Source organism: Capra hircus, chromosome 3 (assembly GCF_001704415.2).
Source record: "Capra hircus breed San Clemente chromosome 3, ASM170441v1, whole genome shotgun sequence".
Taxonomy (NCBI): Eukaryota; Metazoa; Chordata; class Mammalia; order Artiodactyla; family Bovidae; genus Capra; species Capra hircus.
The window spans coordinates 22,811,822-22,838,372 of record NC_030810.1 but is presented as its reverse complement, the minus strand read 5'-3'; the positions used below and the strand labels follow the sequence as shown (position 1 = coordinate 22,838,372).

The following is a 26,551-nucleotide window of genomic DNA, read 5'->3' as shown; positions in this document are numbered from 1 at the left end:
AATTACCATCTGCATTTCGTAGACTGGAAATGAAGACAGAGATTAGCGACTATCCCAATATCTTACAGTTGGCAAGTGGCATAGCTAGGATTTGGTGCAGAAGGTCAGGCTTCCAAGTCCCTACTCTCTTTGGCTGGGGTAGAGAAAGGGGCCCAAGCACTGAACTCCGGGACTATTTCTGGCAGTTTTGGTAAGGCCTCATGCTAGGCTAGGAAACACTGTCTGCAAGAATCTTAAGCAGGTAAATGACTCAAGATTTGCATTTTACAAAGGTCACTCTCACCATCATGCACAGGGTGAATCGGAGGAGGAGAGACTGAGAAGAGATAACAGCATTCTGACTGGTGCAATAATCCAGGTATGATGAAGTCCCAAGTTCAGCAGGGCTCCTCCTCCCTGGACTAACCCCGCTTACCTCCCCAGCCACTCCCCAACATTGTGGGGCTGCTACTCCTAGATGTGTGGGGGTCCTGCACAAATGCACCAGGCCAAGGGCCATGTGGGGGCAGAGATGATGCCGCTTGGGCTCTGGCCACACCTGTGAGCCCTGGTGAGGAGTCTCAGATACAGGAAGGAAGGGTGCCTTTTGCTTGCTTGAGCAGAGAAGCCATGTGGAGTAGCGGCGGTCCTGCCCAGTTTTCCCTCCAATCCAGACATTTTAAACTACTTTCCCTTTCCTAACTCTGTCGTGATGTTCCCCACCTCTATTTTGAATATTTGATTTCCTCTGGTAAGGATGCTCTTTCACTCATTCATTCATTCTTTTACTTAGATTTTTTTAGCACCCAACATGGACCAAGGAACTTCCTAGGTGATGGAGACTTGACAATCTAGGGGACGAGATAAGTGTAAATGTAGTAATTATGCAAATATGTTACTGTGACACTTTCTTTAAAGGTAGAGTTGGAACCATGAGACTACATGCTGGATACTGGGGACTCACCTGCTCCGGGATGCGGGTGGCCAAGTTGAGATGGTGACTGGGATGACACAACTTCCCTTTGGAGGGACATGACTTTCATGTTGAGATGTGAGCAATGAGTAGGAATTAACCAGGCACAGAGGGTAGAGAAGGAGAATGAACCACCCTTCCTGCTGTCTGACCATGGGTAATGGTGTGCTCATGAATCTATGGGTTAAAGCACATAGATCTGGAGTTCAGATGAGACTCAGTATACCAAAGGCAGGGGGAGCTGTGGAAGAGGTCCTTGAAAGAGAAAAGAGGAGAGGGATACATGAGAGAAGCTGCTGGGAGAGGGAGCTGGGGACCACAGCGAGTAGCAGGAGGCTGCACTTGGCGAGACCCGTGGGAAGTTCTCAGAGCAGGCTGAAGAGCTCTGAGAAACAGAGATATTCAATATTTAATTTTAAATTGTGCTTTTGCAGCTTACAGCTCTTCCCCTCCCCAAACCTTCAGTATAATCGGTTGCACATAAATGCCTTATGTAGATGGTTTGAGGGAAATTGGGGGAAACAGCTGAGTGCCCAGAAAGGGTCCTGATGAACAGTAAGGATAGCATAGACATGGAAGGTGACACAGAGCGGGAAAAGGCTGATGGGCACAGAAATGGAGAGGCAGCCGCTACAAGAGTTATTCATATGCACAGATGTATTGAAGCCCTGAAAACAAGAATTGTATTTGTATTCAACTATGATGAGTGATTAACATAAAGTGATGATCGAAGTCAGCATTAAAATGGATCCCATGAGAGTCGGGACAGCCTAGACAGAAGACAAAAGAAGGAAGGGACATTCTCGTGGGTGTCTCTGGCAATGGAACAGGCCCGTGGTTTCATGCTAGACAGCTGAGACTCAGTGTAAACTCCAGCTGAAGTAGATTCTTCCCCACCCCCAGCTCCCTACCCAGCCAGGACTTTGTAGAATTACCACCCAACATTTACTGTTACTAATGCAACGCCTGTTACTTTCTGGGTGCAAAGTCACTTGGTCCCTGCCCCTTGGAGTACTGTCTGTTCTGGGAGGCAAATCTCACAGTACTGATCAGCACTGTCACAGAAGCAGGTCCAGAGGGTGTGGAAGCAGGAATGGGACTTTGATCTAGTTGTGGGCATCCGGCAGCTTCCTGGAGGAGGGGCACCCAGGCAAGGTCGTGGTGTTTTCCAGGCTAGATGGATGCCTGGGAGAGGGCAAAGGCACAGCTGCAGGGCCTCCTGGGTGGTCTTCGCTGCCCCTCTGCCAGGCTTACTCATAGCACCAAGCAGCCCGTCTTCATCTCTCTTTTCTCCAACAAGCCCTGTTTCTCCAGCTGGCCTCCAGGTCCCTCAAGGGCTGGAGACTTGGTGCATGTTTGGCTGTGAGAGTAGGAAGCCGGGAGATCTGAGTGTACTAAGAAGAGCTCCCTGCCCCAATGCCAGCTGCTACCTTGCTTACCCTCCACCTGGTCCCTCACTCCTTCCAGTCTGACAGCCACCACAGCAGAGCTGCCAATGAGAGTATGAGGCCCTCCTGGGGAGGTTCCGGCTGGAAATAGACGAGCGGGGATTGGGAGCCAGAGAGTAAAGCGGGGAGACAGTGCACAAGGAAAGGATAAGGGTGAGCAAAGACACCGAGGATTTTTGCAGCTTTCTTGCCACTCTTTATCTTCCACTTTTTTGACCTCATGACACATGTAGAGTAAAAGCTCCTGAACAGACTCACCAGAGGAGGGAAAACTGTTTTTGAGGTAGGAGTGAAAGGTTCTGTAGTGGAGAGAGCTGGAGCCCGAGACCCAGTGCAAGTCCTGCTGTGTGTCCTGAGCAGACCAAGTGCCCTCTCTGGGCCTCCTGGTTCCTCTCAGTGCGCGGCCTGGCCAGGTACTCATCACAGCCTCCTGCAGTCTCAACCTCTGAGGGTTCCGTGTGGACAGCGAGGCGGGAGGAAAAGCCTGTCTGCAGCCGGCCAGGCCTGGCGGTGCTGAACCTCCCAAGGCCGAAGCCAGGCCTGCGGAGTCAGGCGAAGTAGCCCCAGAGGAAGACATTGACGGCCAGCAGCAGCACAGCGTTTATGTTGCAGACGCTCCTCCAGAGCGGCTCCTCCGCGATGCTGGTCAGTTTCTGCTCCAGGGCGGCCTTCTCGGCGGGGCTCAGCGCTTGCTCCGGGGCTCCTGAGATCCCGCAGAGCCAGCGCCAGAGCCACTGTCCCCAGGACCTGCGTGGGGCTGAGGAACAGGAGTCAGAGGGGAGGGAGGCAGGGGAGCGGCAGAGCACAGGTGGGAGAAAGGGGATGATGAGAGAGCAGGGCCGGGAGAGAGACGGTGAGAAACCCAGGAAAGGAGCGAGGTGCACAGAAGGGGCAGAGGCAGGTCAGCTTAGCCCTGGCGCAGCCGCAAGCCGCAGGCGGGGTGCTGAGCTAGGGCGTCACGCTGAAACCCCAAACTGTTGTAGAGCGGATTCATCTCCAGGGGCGGGGGTGTTGGGGGTGAAGGTAATGAAGCTCATCCCAGTTCAGAGCGCCCGAGGACCCAGTGGCTCAGCGTTAGGAAGTGCACTGCCCTGCGGTATAAACCAAATCCTACAGCTGCACTTTCTCAGTAATGAGGGCAATATTTTGGCTCCCATTTGCCTTACTCGTTTAATATCAGTAGTCATCTGGGAAGAGGAAGGGTGATATTTTGAGGATTCCCTTAGAGACCCCATTCCCAGTGAATTCCCAAATGGGGTCTTCGGGGACCCATGACTTGGTGTCTGTCTCCATCACTCCCCTCCGCCCCGTATGCCCTCAGTCTACCTCCAGGCTGCTCCGGGCTGGGGTCTTCTGCTCCTCCGGCCCCTGTGGGGCCCTCCCCAGAGGCCATCTGTGCTGTTCCCACTGTGCTCTCAGGGGGCTCCTTCTCCAGCTCAGAGCAGGGGCAGTGCCGCGTCCACCAGGTCAGGCGAGCCAGCTGGAGGAAAAGCAAACAGTCTCAGCTCAGGTGCCTTTGGAGGGCACTCAGGCTGTAAGAAGAGAGGACCCTGTTCCTGGGAGGCCGGCAGAGCCTCATGGAGAACAAGGAAGGAGCTCGCGGCTGGAGGCGGCCGGGCTCTGAGTACCGACTCACCCATCCTTTGAAAACCTGAACTCCTTGCACCTGCTCCACACAAGCCTCCTGCCAGGGGCCAAAATCTCAGCAGATCGGGCTGGGCCCCTGACCTCCCAGAGCTCACAGACAGGGAGAAGCAAGACTGGGGACAGGCAGACAGGTGCCCTGTAGTGTAAGGGAGTTAGAGAAGACGAGGTTCGGAAATAGACTGGCGCTTTACAGGAACAGATAACCTTTAATGAGGTGAGAAGGGGCAGCAGTCAGATTAGTGAGCTGCTACACTAACCCAAGAAAAGAGTAAGTATATATAGGCATATACCTGGAAATCTACTGTCTTAAGGGGGCCTGTTCTTCTCCAGGGCTGTTCAGAGTAGTTCTCTCTTAAATGGCTGGGTCAAGGAATTCTGGAGATCCACCAGCGGCTGGACCAGCTGGGAGCTGGGCGTAAGCAACCTTAATGTCCTTTTTTTTTTTTTTCCTTCAGGTGAGAGAGTTCTTTGCTTTGCATAGAATGGTGGGGAGGACCCTGAGGGAGGTTTTAACTCCAGGCTATTTTGAGCCTTGTAACTTTCCTTCATGCCCCACATAGCGACTTCTGTGGTCAGGTGGAGGAGCTGACCCTAAATGAAACTGGCCGGCAGTGGAGAGTCACGGAAGACAGAGGCAGAGGAAAGAGGTTGAGCTCTAGGCTTTAGAAAGATCTCCTGGAGTGAACTGATGGGATCCAGCCTAGTGCCGGGTGTGCAAGTGAAACAAGAAAAAAGGAGCAGCCCGAGGTCACAGGAGGGGGCAGTGTCAAGGTTAAGGAGTGAGCTCTGCAGGCTGTGACAACTGAACAAGCAGGCGGGGGAGAGAGGAAATGACAGCTCACACAAGGAACAACGGTATTTAAGGAGCAGGAAGAAAGCCCCATGACAATGGCAGAGGGGCAGTCAGCTGGCAGGAAAAAAATACAATGAGCAGAAAAGAGGTCTCCGGGATGCAGCATGTGGGCAGTGACATCTGGTTCTTCTCAGAATCCACTTAAGGTGAGGATGGGGACATGGCCATTGATTTTTAGTTACAAGGTTGTTGGGCATCTTAGCGTGAGTGACGCCAGAGGGCAGTGGGGCACCAGCCAGATGGCAGCGGGATGGGAAGTAGATGAGAGGGAAGCAGAGGCTGGGGATGGAGACCATTCTTCACAAAGTTTGCTGCTGAGGCTCAGAGAGCGAGACAACTGTATCTGGAGGAGACCAGGAGCCAGGGAGGAAGTTTTTCATTGGGAAGGATTTTGGTGCGGAATGAGACAGCAGACAGTGGGGAAGCTGCAGGATCAAGGAGTGGGCGGAGACCATTTCTGGAGTGAGTGCCCTGGGGAAGTCAGCCTCTTGGCTCATCTGTGAAGACGCTGCTTGTTTGTAGGCTTTCATTACGCCAAAGGTATACATTGTTTTGCCAACTCTAAAGGTAAGGAGTGTTATTAGTTACTTCCACCCAGTGTGTCAGGGACCAACCTTTGGCATGGGCTCTGCTACGGGCAGAATACTGTTCCCCCCATATTCACATGCTGAAGTCTTAATCACCCCGTTCTTCACAGTGTAACTGTATTTGGAGAGACGTTCTTTAAGGAGGTGTGTGTCAAGTCCTTTCAATTGTGTCTGACTCTTTGTGACCCCATGGACTGTAGTCCACCAGGCTCCTCTGTCCATGGGGTTCTCCAGGCAAGAATACTGGAGTGGGGTGCCATGACCTCCTTCCGGGGAGTTTTCTGACCCAGGGGTTGAACCCACATCTCTTAGGTCTCTTGCACTGGCAGGTGGGTTCTTTATCACTAACACCGCCTGGGAAACTCCTCTTTAAAGAAGTGATTAAGGTTAAATGAGGTCTGATGAGTGAACTCCAATCCAATGTGACTGTTGTCCTTAGAAAGGAGATTAGGACGCAGGCAGACATAGGAAAAAGCCCACATGAAGACAGAGGGAAGATGGCCGTCTATGAGCCAAGGAGAGAGGCCTCGGAGGAAATAAGCCTGCTGACACCTTGACTTCTGGCCTGCAGACCTGCGTGAAAATAATTTCTATCCTTGAAGCCGCTCAGTATGTTGTACTTTGTTACAGCAGCCTGAGCAAACTAATGCCCTTTTACTCTAAAGAAAACAAAGTTTCAAAAGACAGAACATCCTCTGTCTCAGTTCAGTTCAGTGGCTCAGTGGTGTCTGACTCTTTGTGACCCCATGAGTTGCAGCACGCCAGGCCTCCCTGTCGTGTCTGGGGACTGGTAAATCCATGAGCATGGGAGCTGTGAGGGTTTCAAGCTGAGCTCTTACTTTGCTAGATTGTTTATTTTTTCATAGACCGGTTTCTTCAAGGTCCAACTCAAAGTGGCCTTGTCGGACCGCCCTTCCCCTCCCCCAGGGGCGCCTGCCTCTCCTGCTCTCGACTGCTCCCTTTGAGCATGGTCCTTCTGTGCTTTCTCTTGGTAGAGTAACTGTTGGCGGTGTTGCGGTCTTCCTTTCCTCCTCCCCCCGCCCCCCACTTCCCATGGACAGTGGCTGGCAGGGACCGTTCATCTTTGTAAGCCCAGGACAGTCCTGGCCCAGAGTAGGTGCCCACTGAATAATTTCCAATTGAATGAATTACTTTTCACTTGGGAATGAACAGCACTAGGAGCTCACCATCCCTGAGACATCTGTGACCACAGCCCAGTAGAGTGAAGGTCAGGGGTGGAATTCCAGGCACTGGGAAAGGGGAGCATGGGGGCCTCACTCCAAGCACTCTACTTGCCTTTTCCTCGGGGATGGGAGCTGTGCAGAGGCTGACAGCGACGATGACGATGGCCGTGAGCCCACAGAGGAGGAGTGCAAAGTAGAGGTAGTGGAAATCCTTGAGCACGGCCGGCCTGCGGTCCTCCTCCCCGCAGGCTGGGGCTGAGTAGCAGAACTCCAGGATCATGCGTAGAAGCCCCACCACCAGGCCAAACAGGAGGCCCCAGAAGGCTCCCTGCGGAAAGAGGGCACACCAGGGGTGGGATCCAGGTGGGAGATCCTCGGAAGCTAAAAGCCACAGGTTGTCACAGTGTGTGCAGGCCTGCCTGAGTGAGTTCCCCATGAATGCTGAGGTGCTGTCTTATCCTAAAGGCAGGCAGAGTGATATACTGGAGAGGACATGGGCTCCAGAACCAGACAGACCAGGCTCCACGGAGGAACAACGATCAAAGCAGTGACTCGACCTCACTCACGAGCAGCGATAAGCAGGTTACTAAGTACTAAGGATAGATGTTTAATGTTCAACTAGAATGGAATCTTTGTAATCCGTGGGGAAAACCAGGATCTTCCTCCCCAGATTCCTGTCATAATAAATCAGAATTAGAGCACTTCCTTTTTTAAAGAAAAGCTCAATTTTCATATCTTCTCTGTAGCACTGTTAGGCCCTAACCTACACCTGTTTCCCAGGTATAAGGGTTAGAAGGCTTTTATTTTCAAAATATGAGATGCTGGCCCAGTTTCAAAACTCTGGAATGAATAGACACCTCCAGAACTGAACAGAGTCCCAGTGTGCATTCTGGTTATCAGCAGGGGGCCTTGAGCTCTGCAAACAGTAGACCCAGCAGAGGCCTGGCTTAGCTACCCCACTGAGGGGCAGGGGTGGGCGGCCTCCGTGGTCTCCTTCGTGATGGCCCTGGGCTCTCACGTGGTCCCTGTGCAGTCATGTCTGCAACGTTTCTTACCTCCCCCGAGGTGCAGCCAATGGGATTGAGGCTCTCTTTTCCAGGCTATCCCAGGGGTGACCAAGGTTACCCTCCTGGTGCTTCCCAGGATCTGTTAGATTGCAGTGCAGCTTCATGAATGGTACATGTGCACCCCTGTAAGCTCACACTTTTTTCATCATCCTCTTTGCTGTAAATTTGCTGACATGTAGAACCTTACAGTGTTACAGATCTTCCTGTCCCCATGGGCTTTTACACACACTGACCATTCTGTCTGGAACACTCTTTCCTCTCCCATGAATCCTTCAGATCTCAGCTCAGATGTCACTTTGTGACCCCCCTCCCAGGCATCCCATAGGTTAGGTGCTCCTGCTTTTTGCTCCCATAGGAGCCATCCTATTTGTGTATATTTTTTTATTGCTCACTTGTGTCCAACTCTTTGTGGCCCCATGGACTGTAGCCCGCCAGGCTCCTCTGTTCATGGAATTGTCCCGGCAAGAATACTGGAGCAGGTTGCCATTTCCTACTTCAGAGAATCTTCCTGACCCAGGGACTGAATCCGCGTCTCTTTCATCTCCTGCATTGGCAGGCAGATTCCTTACTGCTCGCACCACCTGGGAAGCTATCCTACTTTGCTGGTATCACATGTTGAATCATCTCTCCTCCCTCTGGCCCAGTGGTGGCAGATGTGAACTCTGCAAACCATTGCATCCCCAGAGCCTCCATAACGGTATTGATGTTTGTTGAGGGAATGAATAAATCTCGACCTGTTGATGTGGATGGGGAGCTGGAAGCCTGGAGAGGGCAGTCAGGTTCTGGACCGAGCAGCTCTCCTGACCCTCTGACGTTCTGGGAGAGACAGGTGTGCTCTGTACTCACAGGCTCTGTGACCCTCTTGCAGAAGATGGCCAGCAGGAAGAGGGCAGTGATGGGCGGGGCCAGGTAGCTGGTGACAGACTGGATGTAGTCAAAGAGCTGCCCGCTGTTGGAGCTTTGGATGATGGGGATCCAGAGGATGCTGACGACGACCAGGACCACCACAAACACTCTGCAAGAGAGCACAGGGCGCTGTGAGGAGCGCTCAGGGCAGCACAGCAGGGGGTGAGTGGGAACCAGGAAGGGAGAAAGGAGAGGAACGCGTGGTCGCTGAATCAGAGACTGATAGAAGGCCAGGATCACAGATGCAAAGATTACAGAAATTTCTATTTGTAAGATCCCAGAACATTAGAATTATAGAATCCAAACAAAACTCTGGAATTTAAAATTTAGATCCCTTGAAGGGGGTGTGTGGACCACCTGCTTTCAGGAAGAAAAAATCCATACCTTTCCCCTTTACCATACACCTCAGTAAACAGCCTCTGGTTGAAAAACTGTGTTTTGGGTGCAATAGTGAATATTGCCAGGAGATGGCGCCCAATCCCCACTGATTGCTGTAAAACTTGGCAGGTGGGCAGAGATAAAAGGATTCTGTCCTCTCCTCACCTTTCCCTCCCATTCTCTCTCTTTCTGGCCCCAGTAGAGCAGTAGCTACCTAACGGCCTCCCTGCCATTCATTCCCCTCTCATCCTCCACCCATTTGTACAATCTTCCTGCACTCAGATCCTTCAATGGTCAGTCCCTGGGCGTAGAGCTGGGGGTGCACAGATGAATGGGCATTAGGGGTCCCTTAGGCAGAAGGCATTGATGGAAGAAGGCATCGTGATGGAAGAAGGCATCGTGATGGAAGAAACAGGGCAAAGGTAAGGAGATGGACAAGAGTAAGTTATCTAAACTCAAGTACCATCTACCAGAAGGGAGAATGAACATCAGAAACTTGAGTTATAGGACCTTAAATTATGAAGCAAAGATTTCAGAAAGGTCCTCTTAACTTTATGTAAGCTATAAATCCCCAACCTAGGGAGAAAAAGTAAAAATAGCCACCAAGTTATGTCTTGAAAAGCATAAAATGAATACCTATGAGATAAGGTTCAAAATTTTCAGCTGAGTGTTTAAAGCTCTGCATCCTTTGGAGACAAACTTTCTATGAACATCTCCATCCACCCACGTCCCTCACAGCATTACCTGTGTTTCTGCCTTTCTCTTAAACTGTGTGCACCCTCGGGGCAGGACCATATAAATCACCCCTGCGTCCCCAGCACAAAAATATGATGCAAGATGCCTGCTGAGAGTGAGTCTGATGGAGTGAATGAGTAGTCTTTCTGGTATCCTGAGGTGACAGCCAGAGCTGGTCTGGAAGACACTGGGGGTGAGCTGCTTGCTAACTCCTTCCCATCAATACAGTTCATCTTTCATTGGTTAAATGCTTTGTCAGCTTCTCTCATTTACCCTCTTGATCAGTTCCAAGATAAAGCTGAACAGGCAGGCAGGGAAGAGACTGTTTTTCTCCTTATCTGGAGGGAGGTAAATGGTCCGGAGTTGGGGAAGAACTTACCTGATGTCAAAGAGAAAGGTGGTACTAGGATCCAGGTGCTCTGGCTGCTGGGCAGCGTCTAGACCTAGCCACATCTCCTTGGGGTAACCCAGGGCACGGAGCAGGGGGGAAAAATGTCTGCCTACAGGAAAAGGACCCAGGAAGGATGGGCCTGCGCACCTGCCCACCACCATCAGCTCCTGTTCTGTTGCGTTCCTGCGGAAGCGCTGCCACACGTCAATGGCGAACAGGGTGCTGCTGCTGTTGAAGATGGAGGTGAGTGAGCTCATGAGGGCGGCCATGATCACCGCGATCATCAGGCCCCGCAGACCTGGGGAGAGACGAGGTGACTGTGGACCGCCGGCCCGTGAAAGCTGATCTGCCGGGAGCTACAGAGGCTACCAGCGTCCAGCAGAGCTAGGAGCTCAGAGGAGGGGGAGGGATGGCAGAGATGTTGAATGACGTGCCCATCCAGGAACCCAGGAAACCCAAGAACTAGAGGCTGGTTCCAGCCACCCTCTGCCTCTGCCTTCATCTGCGGCCATGGCCTAGTCATCTCCCCTCCCTGAGCCTCAGTTTCCTCATCTGCACATTAAAGGATGTGGGACCAGGTGACCTTTAAGGTTCTCTTCAGCTTGGCCATCTCAATCTGGGTGTTAAACCTGTAGACACTCGGTTAGTGGGCCCTGGTTGGGAGAAGGGTGATGATTAATTATTGAGTTTTTTTCAGTGTTTTGTACCTGTATCATGGACACTATGGTGCCAAACTAAAGCCCCAGCCTGGGCAGCAGAAAGCTCTGAGCTTTAAAAATTTTTTCATTTTATTTATTTTAATTTCTAATGCAGACTTTAAAGATTAGTTCCCATTTACAGTTACTAAAAAATATTGGTCATGTTCCCTGTGTTGTACACGGCATCTTTGCGCCTATCTTATACCCAGGAATTTGCATCTTTCAGTTCCCCACCCCAGGGTCCCCCGTCCTCAGGAACCACTAGTTCCTTAACTGTATCTATGGATCTGCTTCTTTTTTGTTATATTCACTAGTTTGTTTTTTTAGATTCCATATACAAGTGATAATATGCCATATTTGTCTTTCTCTCTCTGATTTATTTCACCGAGTATATGCCCTCCGAGGTCATCCATGGTGCTATAAATAGCAAAACTTTGTTCTTTTTATGGCTGAGTAGTATTCCATTTGTGTTTTGTCTGTGTGTGTGCACACCATCTTTATCCATTCATTTGTTGATGGACGTTTAGTTTACTTCCTTATGCTGGCAATTATAACTAGTGCCACTGTGAACAATGGAGTGCCTGTATCTTTAAGAATTAGTATTTTGGGGTTTTGGCGTATATACCCAGGAGTGGAACTGTGGGATCTTACAGTCGTTCTACTTTTAGTTTTTTGAGAAACCTCCTTACTATTTGCCACGGTCAGAAGCCATGGGTTTGTTTCCTGATTTTGCAAGTAACTAGCTGTGTGATCTTTGGACCAGGCCTGATCCTTTCTGGGCCTGTTTTACACCTGTAACAAGGGAGGGTGGGGCCTGCTGATCTGGTCTATATGATTCTGATGAGGAAGCATCTAGAAACATGACTATCTGGCCAGATCCACCTTAGTCCTCCTTCCCCTCAGTCCAAATATTTAGCCACCCCCTGCATGCCTCCCTAGAAGGCTCAAGGTGGCCGGATCTAGGACAGCATCTCCTCTGGGGCCCATGCTTCTTCTGTTGGTTAATGATAAATTCTGGTCTCTAACCAAGTTATCCCAGACCTCTTCCTCTACCTCCTTCCCACCTCTCTCATCCAGCCCCTCTGCGTCTGCTCCATCATAGCTGGGCCTCCACCCCACCTCCACTATTTGTTAGCTTCATTTCACCTCCACTATTTCTACTGGAGGGAGGGAATAACTCAACTTTCCTCCATAAACCTGCCTTTTTTTCTGTGTCTCCAGTCTCAATATTACTATATACTCAAGACCCGTGAGCCCTCTTTGGATCTCTCTGTCTTTCTTGTCTGTGAAATGCGATCAGTCGAGTCTTGCCAATTCTGTCTCACAAATATAAACTAAACCCTTTCTGTCTATCCCTAAAGCCACTGACCCTAGCCAAGTCACCATCACAACCTGGACCACTGGAAATCCCTTAGTAATCATCTCCCTGCCTCCCCCTAAGCTGAACCCTCCATGTAGAGTGATCCGTCTAAAGCACACATCTGATCATACGTGTGTGTTAGTCACTCAGTCGTGTCCAACTCTCTGTGACCCCATGGAATATAGCCCACCAGGCTTCTCTGTCCATGGGATTCTCCAGGCAAGAATACTGGAGTGGGTTGCATTTCCTTCTCCAGGGGATCTTCCCAACCCAGGGATCGAACCCGGGTCTCCCACATTGCAGACAGGAGCTTTACCGTCTGAGCTACTAGGGAAGCCCCTAGTCGTGTATGCTGGCCTGAAACCCCCGTGACCCTCCACTGCCCCCAGAGTCAAGGCCATGCCACACAGTGGGGCATGGCCACCATGTCCTCCCCGCAAAGCTCATCTCATTCCTGCTGCATCTGCATCTGTTCAGACTCCTCTCCCTCTCAACCCTGGGCCTTCGCACAGGCAGCCCTCCCCCCCAGAATGACATTTCCCACGCCCCTCCCCCTTTGTCTGCCTAAGATGTCCCCTGGTACTAAGCTCTATTTCCTCTCCTCTGGAAAACCTTCCTTCACATTCCCCAAAGTCGGTCAGGTGCTTCATATGGGTCCCTCATCCCCACTGGGTCATGCTGGTCACATTGCATTGTGCCTCTGCCCTGGAGACTGCACAGAGTCCTGCCTCTTATCCCTGCCTCTCCAGAGCCAGGGCACAGAGCAGCGCCTCACAGATGCTGTGAAAACGCGTGTGTGTGTGTGTGTTAGGAAGTGGGGTGTGGAGGTAGATGTTCCCATTTTCTCTACCCATCCATGTGCATCCTTAATGCAATCGATCTGTCCTGGATAGTGGGTTCTGGATGTTGCTGGAAAGCTGGTGGGAAGCACGCTGCGAGGGAGACGGACTTACCCACGGGCATGAGAGCCATGACCAGCTTGGGGTAGGCAATGTTAGAACACCCCACACGGGCCCCGCAGATCGCTTGGCAGACGTCGGGGTCCACACAGCCCACCTCATCTGCAGAAGTGGTGGCAGTTAGACCCAAATTATCCCATGCCTTCTCAGGTTGCCTCAATATGTGCTTTCTGACCCTATAGAAAAAATGTTCACTGGTGACTCTGGCAGGGACCAGCATCTAGAGGGTCCAAGAACAGGCTGATATTGGGTCTTATTGGGTTTATTAGTATCTCGTAAATTTCTCAACCACATACCACCCTGCAAAGCCTGATAGACTCCTTTAGATTTTAGGCCTTTTATTTTAACAAATAGTAAATATCATTACAAGGCACCATGAGAGCCTCAGTTTGTCTTTCCCTTATAAAGAGAAAGCTGGACTTTAAAATGACATTCAGATACAAGTTTCTTCTACTGAAATACATACTGTATGTCAGACCCACGAAGCCTAACATAGTTACTATGTGTTCTTAATAGAAACAGTGTGTGTGGCCCCTGCTCTGGTCCAGTATTGCCCGGAGGGGGACTGGCTCTTACCTGGGTACAGGGCCCGGCTGATCATGCCGGGCATGACGATGAAGAACATGGGTAGGATCTTCAGGTAGCCCCCCAGCACGGAGCCCCCCTTGGCATGGGACAGACTCTTGGCGGAGAGAGACCTCTGCACAATGACCTGGAAAGGCGGCAGGGCAGGCGTGCCGCCTGGGCTGGCTCGGGCTCCGCTCAGCCCTGGTGAGCCCTGGCATGGCCGCTGACTGTGCCCCACACCCACCCCACCCCCCCCCGCCCCGAGCCAGTCCCAGCCCTCTGTGCGTCAGCGCACACAGTCTGCCCACAGGAGCCCTCCCAGTTGGTGGCGAGCTGGCCAAGCTTGGCAAGGGCATCACCTGGTCAGTGCACCAGCACCAGGTGGCCAGCACCGTGAGCCCGAAGATGAGGCCTGGCCAGGGCAGGTCCCCGCTCACAGGGTCCCGGAGCATGTGGAAGGCGTCGGGCCGGGGGAGGTGACAGCTGGTGTTGGGGACTGTGACGTTAGGGAGGGCCTGGCTGTACCGCTCCTCCAGGCCCGGGTACCAGCCCACCTCCTGAAAACCTGCAGGGAGAGACCTCAGTGAATGAAACAGCGCTGGGCTTGTCACCTACTCCCACCCCCAAATCCCAGTCCTGTGTGGGATCCCTGAGCTTGGAACCCACATGGGACTTGGGGATGAGAGAGGGAAGCGGGGCTCAGGCTCAAGAGCCCTGGTTTGGTGTAGAGAGAATCCTGTTCTTTGGGAGTTCTGCCTGGAGTGGGGAATGGCTCTGTGCTCTGCAGACCGTGGAGGTAACATCCAGAGCCGGATCAGAGAGGAGTTTAGGTGGGCAGGGATGTACTCAGGCCTCTTCCTTACCCAGAAACATGAGGACCAGGGCTCCCCCGACCATGATCACCGTCTGCAGAGTGTCTGTGTAGATCACGGCCGTGAGGCCCCCTGGGGACCCAAGGAGAGGGCTCATCAGCACCTGCAGGGCCTTCCTCTTGGGGCACCCGCCCTGTGCTCGGCCACACTGGGGAGACCAGAGAACACGCGGAGCCCTCAGCCAGTGGACTCTGGCCTCTGCCTTCCCCGCCCCTCGTGTTCCTCCAGTCCGCCCGGCAGGTGAGGCTGGTCATGGTCCCAGGCCCTCAGGTCCTGCTCTTTCTGTCCTCCGGCTGTGCTTTTGTGATATACCAAGTCCCGTCCTTGGCTGCGCTATCAGCTCCTCCAGGAAGCCTCCCTCCTTCCTCCCCACCCCAGCACCCATTTAAACTCCCCCAACCTTAGCCAGCAGAAAGTCTGTCTGAGCCCATGTCTTGGGCATTGAGGCCTGCGTGAGGGGCTCTGGAGGAGACAGGAGAAGGCAGGCTTGTGGCTGTTGTCTGGAGCAGCCTGTGGTGACTCTGGCCCGGGTGACAGTCCCCCATTCATCACCCAGGTCCCTGCTGTCCATCTTTCTCTGTGTCTCCTAGTGTCTCTCCTTCCCTGGCTCTCTCTGGCCGGCTCTGCTTCCTCCTGTGTCTTCCCTTTCTGACTCCCCTTTGCTCTGATGCTCTGTCTTTCCATCAGATGCACTGTGTCTTTCCATCTTTTCCTCTGATTCTGCATCTTTGCCTGCCTCTCTTTCCCTCTTCTTCTTCTCTTTCTCACTCTCCCGGTCAGATTTCACTCTGTCCCTCCCTGGACCTCTGTGCCCCTGCTGTCCGGAGCTTCCCATCCCACCTCTCCCTGTCTCTGTTCCCGGCCCCTGCACCTGACGTGACCTCCCCTTGGCCCTACCTGTGATGGTGTAGACGGCCGTCACCACCAGCAGGGTCACCGTGGAGAGGTAAAGGTTCCAGCCCAAGGCCATCTGGATGAACAGGGCTCCAGAGAAGATGTCAGTCTGCAGGGACAGGGACCCAGGAGTCCAGGTCACCCGAGGCCCTCTGTGTGGCCACTGGGGAATGTCTCCTTCCTGCTCAGTGATGCCAGGTGCTGTTGGCCCTCAGAGCACAATGAGGGTGAGCCTTAAGTGACGTGCTTGGGAGGATGGGCTTGGCCTGTGGACACTGAGGAGCTGTGGGGATTGCAGCGCAGAGGAGCACGCAGTTCTGAGCCTGAGAGCCCTGTGATCCGGCTGCGCTCCCAGGGGCGTGTGCTGGTGGTGAGAGGACGGAGCAGCACACTGAGGAAATGAAGCAGGAGGGGGTCAGGAGGAAGAGGCCACTGGGGGAGAGGGTGGGAACCCAGGGGGCCTCCAACTGCTCCCTGAAAGAGCATCAGCCCACTCGGGCCTGATGGGGGCCCCAGGTGACCTGACAGAGCAGGAGCCCCAGTGCAGATGACGCAGATCCTGGATACCCACGCGCTGGGCTTTATTGGAGGACTTGGGGTCACAGCCTTGGCCTGCGCTGATTTAGGGTTGCTTACAAGCATTGGTGGAAAAGAGGCTGTAGTTTTTCCAGCCCTGAACTCAGGGCATTCTTGCTGGTCCCTTTCCCTGAGTGTTTTGTGATCCATGACAGGGGTTACAACATGGCAGAGCCGCAGGAGGCCTGGAATGGGCCACGGGGCTCCAACATCAGTTCCAGCCCCAGAGCTAGTGCTCTGTGTGGACCTTTGCAAGTCGTTTGACCTGAGTTTGTCTTCCAAGTTTGCATCAATAGAGGAGGAATACATCCTTTTTAATGGTAACATTCTCAGTGCTGAATGAAGACTAATTTAATGGGAAGATAAATGAGTGAATGAACTTGAAATTGTGAGTTCTTTGGATAGAGGGACGGTTATTCACTCAACAAACCTTTATCATCCATCTCTAATTACCCTGTTGTTGGGGTTGGGGGGCGGGGAGCATGTGATGAAGGGGTGTGAATTCATCCTCCATTTCTATTGTCCTTCCTCTAGCCATCTAGCCATCCATCCGTCCACCTATTCACTTATCCATCCATCCATTCACTTATCCATCCATCCATCTATCCAGCTATCAATTTATCCATACATACACACGTATGGCAACAACGTGCTGTGCCCTCTTCTAAGCATTTTCAGAGCGACATGATATGGCCACATGGGACAGGTACTCACTGAAATCTTGGTGAAGATGTAGAGGATGAGAGAAAGGACAGACATGTACACCTGGATCCTCTGGCCCCCGAATCGCTTCTTCAGGTACTGTGGCATTGTGACCACACCGGCTGCAATGTACACGGGGACGAAGATCCAGCCAAGGGCCAGAAGCAGCCAGGTTGCCTGGGAGAATGGGGAGAAAAAGGGATCCATGTTCTTAATGCAGATGGAGGAGGGGTGGTCCATGCAGAGAAGAGCCCTGGGTGGGGAAGTAAGGGACCGGAGGCCTGATTTCAGTCCTGTGTGACCTCTGATGAGGTCCATCAGGGCTTGGTTTCCTTGTCTATAAAATGGGTTCTCCATTTACCGTGCAGCCTCCCCAAGCACCTTTGAGGTTTCTCTCAGCACTAAGGTCAGGGACAAGGTAGGGTAGAGTGGGTTAAGACCCCCTCTATCCCCGAGAATCTTCCAGGCCAGCTTCCTTACATTCCACTCAAAGCCACCCACAGCAAGACCTCCAGCAGCCCCCGTCCCAGCCAGGCCGATGAACAAGCCGCTGCCCACATTGCTGGACATCAGAGATGCTCCGATCTGCAAAGCACAAGTGGGGTCAAGGGTCAGTTTTCATCTGAATCAATTTGGAGTCAGGATTATGAGCTTCAGGATCTGGGATGGAGGCAGAGAGAGCAGAACCTGAACTCATAAATGTGAGATCAGAGGGAGGAGAGGAAATTGGGGAGCAATGAGGAGGCTGAACAGAACAGACATTAGGCACTTACTGTTTGTTGGGCACTGTGCTGGGCATTTTATATGCACTAATACACTTAATCTTCAAAATTATTTGGAGGCATGGATACTAATCTTTCCACTTTATAGAGGAAGGAGTTAATGTTAGGAAAAATGAAGTCACTGCCTCCAGGACACCCAGGGATTTGAGAGGCAAAGTGGGAAAGAAGAAAAGACATGGAAAGCAAGGTCCATTAAGGAGCATGAAGCTCTGTTCTGGGGCCATGGGTCTAAAGGCCTCTGGAGAGAAGGCTAAAGGGAGAAGGGGAGTCCCCCTTGAGAGGATGGGGGAGGCCTTCTGCCACCCCTTTCCTGCAGACCCCACGGGGGCTAAGCACAGGGCGGGCCAGCCTCTGAGTTAATTTTTCTCCTGGAGGCAGCCAACTACTCCGAGGCAATGCTGTTAGGCAGATAATGATGACAGTCACAGCGGTCTGTACAGAAGCAGCATTGCCAAGTGCCAGGTTCTGTTCTAAATACAGCAACTCACTGACTCCTCATGACAACCTCAGCAGGAAGGTTCTGTTATCATCCCCATCGTTCTTAGGGAGACTGAGGCACAGGTAAATAACTTGCTCAAGTTCCAAACTAATCAGTGACAGAATGAGGATTTCGACCCTGGCTGTCTGCTCCAGTAACCACTGCTTGACGGGTGCCAGGTAGTTAGTAAGCATTCATTAGTGTTGTCTTTTATTATTAGACAGGATCATTATTGGTAAGAGGAGGGGCTGAGGGCTGGAGGGGCAGAGCCAGTCTTGGACCCTGTGTCACCTTAATAAAATTGTGGCTCTGGGCAGCAGAAAGTGAGAAGGGAAAGCACTGAGCCATTCGGAGAAGAGGCAGCCGTGCAAAGGCGCAGAGATAATGAGCCGTCTGACCGAGCTGAGGACTCTGAGCCACCCTGCTGCCCGCGCATACTCCCTCCCTCTGTCTGGTGGTCCTGGGATGCTGCAGCTGGGCTGGACCCCTGGCCAGATCACAGAGCACTTGGCCTTCCACTTTGGAGGAAGAGGCTCCCCAGGCTGTTCTCGGGGCAGCGAGGTGCCTTTACCTCCACCCTGCCCAGGGCTCCTAACTCGTCACTCAAGGAGCCACCCACAAGGTCATCAGGGGACCCGCATGGCTCCTCTGAGACAAGGATGCTGCTGTTCCCTCTGCTCTTGAGTCCCAGCCGCACTGCTCTCAGGACACGGGGAGGGGAACCAGGCACTTCTCGGGACTGGCTGAGTAGGGAAGCAGGCAGCTGTTGGACAATCATCACCAGAAGCACACATTCCAGTGGGGCAGAGGGACGGAGAGTCCTCATCCTTGGCTGGTTCCGCCCCAGCTCAGACTGAAGCTGCTCTCACTGCAGGTGGCTCAGCTCCAGCCCTGTCCCCCAAGGAGGGCGCCCCACATCCTCTTTCTCACAGGGTGCACATTCCCAGGCCTGGCTCCACCTCCATCTCTGGGGAACCCCGTCCTGCTCCAAAGCCCTGACTTGCCTCACACCCCAGAGCTCTGTCCCCTGCAGGACTGCACATCCAGGCCAGCCCCTGCTCACCCTCCTGGACGGACCAGAGAAGCCGTGCCGGTCCTCTTCTGTCCTTCTCACAGACTCACTTCCAGGGCTGCAGTTTAGGGATGGGGTGGGGCACAAGCTGAGCAGAACAGCCTCCAAGGGGTTCTCATTATTCTGGTGAGGGGGTGCTGGCAGCACTGGTGACCCTGCCCCTGTCCCTGTGAGCTGCCAGGCCCACAGCCCCCACATCCCTGGGGATTCTGTCATACTCCTGCCTGCACCTCTCCTTGTCTCAGACACCGAACCTTCCAGAAAGCCCTGTGGGCCTTCTGGGTTCCTCCGCTCTTTGGGTGGGGAGGCTGGTGAGAATCAAGACAGGGGTGTGAGTGTGTGTGTGAGTGTGTGTGCGTGCACACACGTGCCATGCGTCAGGCATGCCCGGGCACATGCCCAGCCTCAGTGGCCCCTGGGGTGGACTTCTGCACTGTTAGTTTTGAGGCAGGGCTCACCTCCCTCCTTATTTCAGGAAGAGGAAGCTAGCCTGGATGACCAAGAGGAGCAAGTGGGGAGGCCTGCTGGGAGGGCCTGGGCTTCACAAAGGCCTCAGGGTGGTGGAATTTTACCCCTAGGATTTCCTTCCCTTAACTGCAGTATTTATGTGTCACTTTCCCAAGAATATCTTTCCTAAGCCCACTTCCACTGTCCAGAGGATAGAGGCCTCCTCCATGCACTCAGGCCTCTATGCTCCCCTCCGGCTGAGCAACCATCAAGTTTTTTACGAGTCTGTCTTCCAGGTTCAGCTCTGAGCCCCTCTAGAATGGGAACACTCTGGGTGGGCTCTGTAGGTCCAGCGTCCTGCCCGGGACCCACACGTAGGAGGTGCCCAGTGGACGCGGGTCCCACCTGTGTGTTTGCAACATCTCTCAGGTTGCCAGGTGTCTCTGGACCTGAGGGAAGGAGTCCAGAGCCAGGAAACCCCTCGGAGGCTGTAGCCTTGGTCCAGGTTGGAGATGAGGTAGGACTGGGAGGTGGGGAAGGAGAAGGAGGAAGGTGAACTCACCGGCCACCAGCTCATGGACCTCCCCGCCAGGAAGTAGCCGCCGATGGTCCCTCGGCTCGCACGAATGGATGACTGAAAGGAAACGGCAAGAGTGAGGAAGTCCCGAGTCTCCCCAGGCTCTGCCCTCGGCCCCAGATTCCCTGCCCTTTGGTTGCTGGCACTGTGGGGACATGGGGTGGGAACCGAGGCTGGAGGCTTCACCGTCTTTAAGCTATGGGGATTTGGTGGGGTCAGCTGCTCTCTCTGGGCCCCCCTGCTCATCACCTCGCCCACCAGGACAGGTGCAAAGAACAAAGGAGCTAATGGGGGAGGGGGCGCTGGGTTGGAGGTGGGGTGGGGTGTGTGAAATGCCCTACTGAATGCATGGCACTGTGCATGTGCCCAGATTATTGGCATGTCCTTTGGTGCCCTATCCTGCCCTCCACCCCATCCAAATATTCCTTCAGGAAGTGAGTTGGGATCTCATCCTCAGGCTACCATGGTGAGGAGACCACCCTGATCCCTCCGCCCAGCCAGACTCCCATCCTGGGGGCTGGGAGGACACAAAGCACTTGGTCCCCAGACAGAGGCAGGGCTCTGCCAGGGGTGGGAATGGGGGGCAGTCTCCTGCCCCTGCCTCAAGTTAGATTACATCACTGAGGCCCACCCAGGGCCCTGGAGCAAACCCTGTCCTGCACTGGGAGGGAGTCAGTGGCTGCCTTTTTGAAGAATTACTCTGAGGGCTGAAAGGGAGTGAGGAATGAAAGAACTTTCTCTCAGAATGCAGAAAGTGAGACAGGGTAGAGGGTAGGGGGGATAAATTTAAAGCCATTATTAAGATGCGAGAGTTGGACTATAAAGAAGGCTAAGTGCCAAAGAGTTGATACTTTTGAACTGTGGTGCTGGAGAAGACTCTTGAGAGTCCCTTGGATTACAAGGAGATCAAACCAGTCAATCCTAAAGGAAATCAACCCTGAATATTCATTGGCAGGACTGATGCTGAAACTCCAATACTTTGGCCACCTGATGGGAAGAGCCGACTCATTAGAAAAGACCGTGATGCCGGGGAGGATTGAAGGCAGGAGGAGAAGGGGATGACAGAGGATGAGATGATTAGATAGCATCACTGACTCAACGGACATGAATTCGAGCAAACTCCAGGAGATAGTTAAGGACAGGGAAGACCGGCATACTGAAGTCCATGGGGTCACAAAGAGTCAGACATGACTTAGTGACTAAACAAATTTAGATGCTGAAGACAGTAAGTGTCTGGTTGTGTCTACAGACATCAGAAATGCCTGAAGGACTGAAAGAAAGAAGGGGAATTGAAAAAAGCATCTCTTCCCCTAAGAGAAAGGCATATATTACTCAGTAGGGCAGGACTGCTGTACAGGGCCTGAGGCTTGTCAAGCCTTTGCTTGGACTTTCTGTGTCAACCCTGGTCCTCGGGAAGGTAGATGAACAGGAAGAATTTACATTACAGATGAGGAAACTGGGGTCCCCGAATGGGAAGCAATTTGTCCAAAGTCATGAAGGAAAGAAGCTGGTGCTTCTCATGACCACGGTCTCCTGGGAGCCAGTGAGCCTGTTTTCTTCCTCACACACCTTGGGAAGCAGGGACTGCTTGTCCCACTTTACAGATGAGGAGACTGAGGCCCAGAGAGGGTTCTTGGCCTTGCCACAGCCTTGTAAGTGACCAGCTGGGACTCAGATCCCTCTCTGCCTCACAGCGGAGTCTAAAGGTGCTGGCATTTCCGTCCTTTGCTGCGGAGACAATAGGGTCATTTATTGCTGCAGGCTGTGTGTTGGGCATTGTACCAGATCCTTAAATGTGTCATGTTCCTAAAGCAAGTATTCCTCTTTATTCTCATTGGGTGAGAAAACTAAGGCTCTGTAGTATATTCCCAGGACCACACTGCCCTAACTGATAGATTTGGCATCTGAACTCAGGGCTCCATGGCCTCCAAGCCTGGCCCCCATACATGGCACCGAAGCTCCGGTGAACGCTGGAGACCAGAACCCATTGGGAGCCACCCGGCTCTCTTCCCATGAGCACACTTGCCCCAGCTCTTTTAGAAAGCTCAGCTCCATGCCAAGATGCTGCCCACTGGAGGGTGTGGTAGGGTCAGGAGTCAAGCACTCACAGAGTTGGGGATCCTGGCATGAAGAAGATGGCAGGAATGGGACTCAGGGGGCCAAGGGTGCATGGGGTCAAAGGCATCAGATGCACAGAGACAGGGAATCCAGAGACTGGGGTTCAGGCCTGGCCTGCCTCGGGCTCACTGTGTGAGCTCAGACAAGTCACAGCCTTCTCTGGGCCTCAGTTGCCCATCTCTAAATGGAAGGGTTGAGAGGGTGATCCCCCCTTAATGTCCTTATACAGTGGTCCCTGTGCTTCCCAGACATAACCTGCCTTCTGCCCACCCCTGCCCCCAGCTCTATGATCTGCTGCAGAAGAGAGCCTGTCTCTGCTTCCCCTGCCAACCTCCAACCTCCAGGCTACTCACCCAGACCCCTACTCCGATGACGAAGACAAAGTAGACGACTAGGATGGCGATATCGTAGGCGTGCAGGCTGACTCCGGGACCCGGCGCTGAGCGTGGAACTGTCATAGTGCTGACCCCATTTCCCGAAGCTCCAGGCCCCATTGCTGCCAGCTCTGCGCTCATCTGCCAGTCAGTCACAACCAAACTGGACTTTGAGGTGCTCCTGGCTTCATTCCTTTCCTGTAATGATTAAACAGGCCTGAGCCCCATTGGCCGCTGAGCCATCCCTGAGCCCCACTGGCACATAAAGTCCTGATACTCCCGCCCCTTTCCCCTGACTGCCAGCCCCAAGCCTCTCCCTTTTCCTGCAAACACACACACACACACACACACACACACACACACACACATATGCACACACACACACACTCCCACCCCGGAGAGGAGCAGGAGTAGGAGTAGGAGGAAAAGAGCAGGGTCCTGGCGCCCTGGCCTGGGCAGGGAATGGAAGGGAGACTTCAGAATCAAGATGCTTAAAGCCATGCTTATGTGGAGAGGGAACTGAGGCCCAGGAAGGGAAAGGGACCCTGGAAGTAAAGGTGAAGCTGGGCCTGGAGTGGAGGTGTCTTAATGGTCAGATCCATGCACAGGGAGAAGGGGGGTCCGCTGTGATCCTTGCAAAGGGTCCACCATGTCACGTGCTCCTACCTCCAACACACCCAGGTGTCATTTTCCTTTTTTCAGGATGTAAGAAACAGGCCTGGGCAGAGACATGGTTTCCTCCAAGCCACAGAGCAAGGCTACAGTTCACAGGCTGCTCACATCAGTTGCTTGAGACAGTTGCTTTTCGATTCTCACTCCCTGCATCCTGTTTATCCCATGTGTTGTTGTTTAGTCGCTAAGTCATGTCCGACTCTTCTGCAGCCCCGTGAACTGCAGCCCACTAGGCTTATCTGTCCGTGGGATTTTCCAGGCAAGAATCCTGGAACAGCCTGCCAGTTCCTTCTCCAGGGGATCTTCCTGGCCCAGGGACAAAACCTGCGTCTCCTGCGCTGGCAGGTGGATTCTTTACCATTGAGTCACCAGGGAAGCCTCATGTGTAGTTCACAGTAAATGGAAGATCAGTCCCCTCACTGCTGGCACCTGCAGCCTGGGTCTCCCTTAGCCTGCAGGATGTGCCCTCATGGAAGATTCTGGAGCCCAAAGTTCCACTCGAACTCCAGGCCAGCTATTCCTACTAGCCTCATGAACTTGTTATCTGAGGTCACTACCCAAAATTTCAATCCAGTGGGACAGCTCACCTCTCCTGTCTCCCTATCCCCATGTGCTTGAATTTGCCCGGCTCCTTCCCAACCTTCTGCTCCTCTGCTCGCCTCCAGCGTCCACAGGGCCCATGGTGAGCAAACACATTTCTATCCTCAAGCTCGTCACTGCTAACCTGCCATCCTCTGTCACAGTGACCAGTTTGTCCCACGGCACCTTCATCCTTGGTCACCTGCTCATGTGGAAGCTCTTCCTTCTCCTGAGCCCCTGGAGCCTGGGTCAGAACTCAGCGTGCGCTTCCTCATTCCTGCACTGCACACATGCCACTCCCAGCAGGGCCGTGCCGACCAGGTCTCCATCTGTTCTGTGACCTCCATCATCACCGTTTCTTGGAAGTCCTCTCTGACTCCCAGTCTGGGGAACGTCCACAGTCCCAGCCTGCAGCCCTGTTTATCTCCCTGAAGGTACTTGTCAATTTAGAGCGTGTCTTAGATGTGGAACCTGTGTATCTCACTCACATTTGTGTTCCCAGTGATGGGCAGGATCAATGCACTGAGAGTGGAAACTGTGTCTAACACACAGTGTTGGGGCGAGGAGGTGGGCCGAGGGCAGGGGCAGGGGGAGGAGTGAACAGCAGTGATGCTTTCAGGAGAGGGCTTGCAGTGTGCCTGGCGCAGGGTCTGCAGGGAGACTGGGGGATGCCAGAGGAGACATGGTGTTGAGACTGGCAGTTTAGAGAACCCCCTGGGGCCAGCATGGGGGTGGATGGGGCTGAGGAAGCTGGCACAGAGGTTCAGGCAGAGAAGGGCACCTAGTTGAAAGGATGGAGAGTGCAGGGTTTGGGCTGTTCTTACTGAGCTGGAAGCATGCAGACCTTTGTGGCTTCCTCTCCCCTGGGGTCCCTGCCCCACCTGTGATGCCAAGGTCCAGAATCCTCCATGTCAGGGCCCCCAGCCCTTGGCAGACGTTCCACTCAGCTCCCAGCACCTGCAAATACTTATCCCTGCAATGGAGCTCTGGGTAAGAAGCAGCCCTCGGTTTGTTCAAATCCTAAAAGGACTGACTAACCAATGACACCTTTGACTGAGGGAGTGAAGCTCTAAAGGTGAGATCCTGAGCTTGAGAATGAAAAGCCCAGAGCCCAGTCCACACTGTGGAAGCTGTTTCCCATGTGGAAGGAAACCCCCTTTCATAATGCTGCCTGGACATTCCCATCTCCTTGGAGTGCTCCCAGGCCCAGGAAGAAACCAGGGCACATGGCGTTATTCTTCCGGCTGGCGCCACCCTGGTTGCTTGCAAGATCTTCCTGAAAAACCACTCTCAGCAGCCAACCTTTCTGCTGAGAACTTCCTCTTCCAGGACAACAGGAGGTAAGGACTAATATCTACCAGCATGTGGCAGAAGATTTGTGTAGCTCACAACCCCAGTACAATCACAATTTTGTATTAACTGAATGAGCTGGTTTTCTCATCACTGTTTTACAGGTGAGAGGCTGAGTTTCATTGGTGACGTCCTGTAACTGTTGCTTGTTTGGATTCTGAATTCAGGCCTGACTGACTCCAAAAGCTGGGCTGCATCACACGACCGTTTTTGTCCTAGTCCTGTGTCTACAGGGAGAGAGATGGAGGTTTATCCCTTCTCAGAGCGTGTAGGAAACTGCTTCATTGTTTCCCTTCCTGTAGGGGTTCTGAGAGGAGACAGGAGCCCCCCTGGGTCTGGGTCCTGATTCCAGAGACCTGTCAGGCCCCTTCCTGCCACTCTAGCCCTCAGCCACCCTTCTTCCCCTGGCCACCTCTGCCCCCTTCCTGCCAGTGTCCTAGCCCTCAGCCCACGTGGTCTGGTGAGGCTGTTGTTTTTTCACATGCTCCTCTAAATTCAAATTCAATTGCAGTTCCGTTTAGCTGGTCCCAGTCACTCACTGAGCACACTCTGGGCCAGGTCCTCTGTCAGGGCTGTCCCATCACACACCTCCAGGGGGCACCATTCCCAAGGATGCAATGTCAGTGGTACCTGGGGCAGAGGCCATGCTCTGCGCTGGGCAGAGAGAGGAGAGCAGGCCTGATCCTGGAGGAGGGGCTGTGATGCAGGAGAAAACTACACCATCTGTGCAGGCCAGGGGAGGCACTAACCTCTTCACGGGGCCTCCCGCTCCAGCCACCAAAGGGCCAAGTCATTTGGACTGCGCCCAAGTCGAGATCACACCTACTCCCAGGCCCCAGGTAGGATGAGGGCTCATGTGGACAGACCAGAGACTTAATTCCAAGAAGAAAGAATTGCCATCTATAGGGGACGGGGAGGTAAGATTGAGAAAGATGATGACAGAGACCCAGGGATGGAGAAAGGAGAGGAAAGAAAAAGAAGGAAGTGAAAACACTCATCACTAGATGATCCCCGTCAGACACCTACCTGCACAGCGTGGCCTGGAACCTCCAGAGCTCAGTGTCTCGGCCTCGGCTCTGGGCAGAAGCTCCCAAAACCTAATGTGACTCTGACCTGGCTTCTGGCAATTCAAGTCCAGGGTGTAGACCAGCCTGGCTCCTCCCCGTGGTGATGAAATCTCACTCCCGCCCACTGGGCCCAGGGTTCTGAGGGACAGTGCCTGTCCTTACTTCCTGATGTTGAACTTGAGAAAGAGATCTTGTCCTGGACTTGGGGCTCTCCCTGCACCCAGGGTCAGATTTGAAGCTTACAGCTCAGAGTTAGCTG

General features: G+C 53.2%; 1 protein-coding gene across 2 annotated transcripts; it reads right to left on the bottom strand.

Annotated features, from left to right (window-relative positions):
- SLC5A9 (solute carrier family 5 member 9) lies at positions 1,142-26,335 on the bottom strand. 2 transcript variants are annotated; one of them, XM_018043946.1, is made up of 15 exons: positions 26,252-26,335; positions 22,604-22,822; positions 20,118-20,189; positions 17,257-17,361; positions 16,789-16,953; positions 15,502-15,607; positions 14,596-14,676; positions 14,092-14,297; positions 13,742-13,877; positions 13,160-13,267; positions 10,296-10,446; positions 8,585-8,753; positions 6,784-6,999; positions 3,727-3,880; positions 1,143-3,157 (listed from the first exon to the last, which is right to left on the bottom strand). In XM_018043946.1, exons 2-15 carry the CDS (start codon positions 22,763-22,765, stop codon positions 2,949-2,951), a joined length of 2,040 nt encoding a protein of 679 aa, XP_017899435.1. In that variant the 5' UTR covers positions 22,766-22,822; positions 26,252-26,335; the 3' UTR covers positions 1,143-2,948. The 2 variants fall into 2 exon arrangements, with proteins under 2 accessions (XP_017899441.1, XP_017899435.1); XM_018043952.1 differs by lacking the exon at positions 17,257-17,361 and having other exon boundaries at positions 1,142-3,157.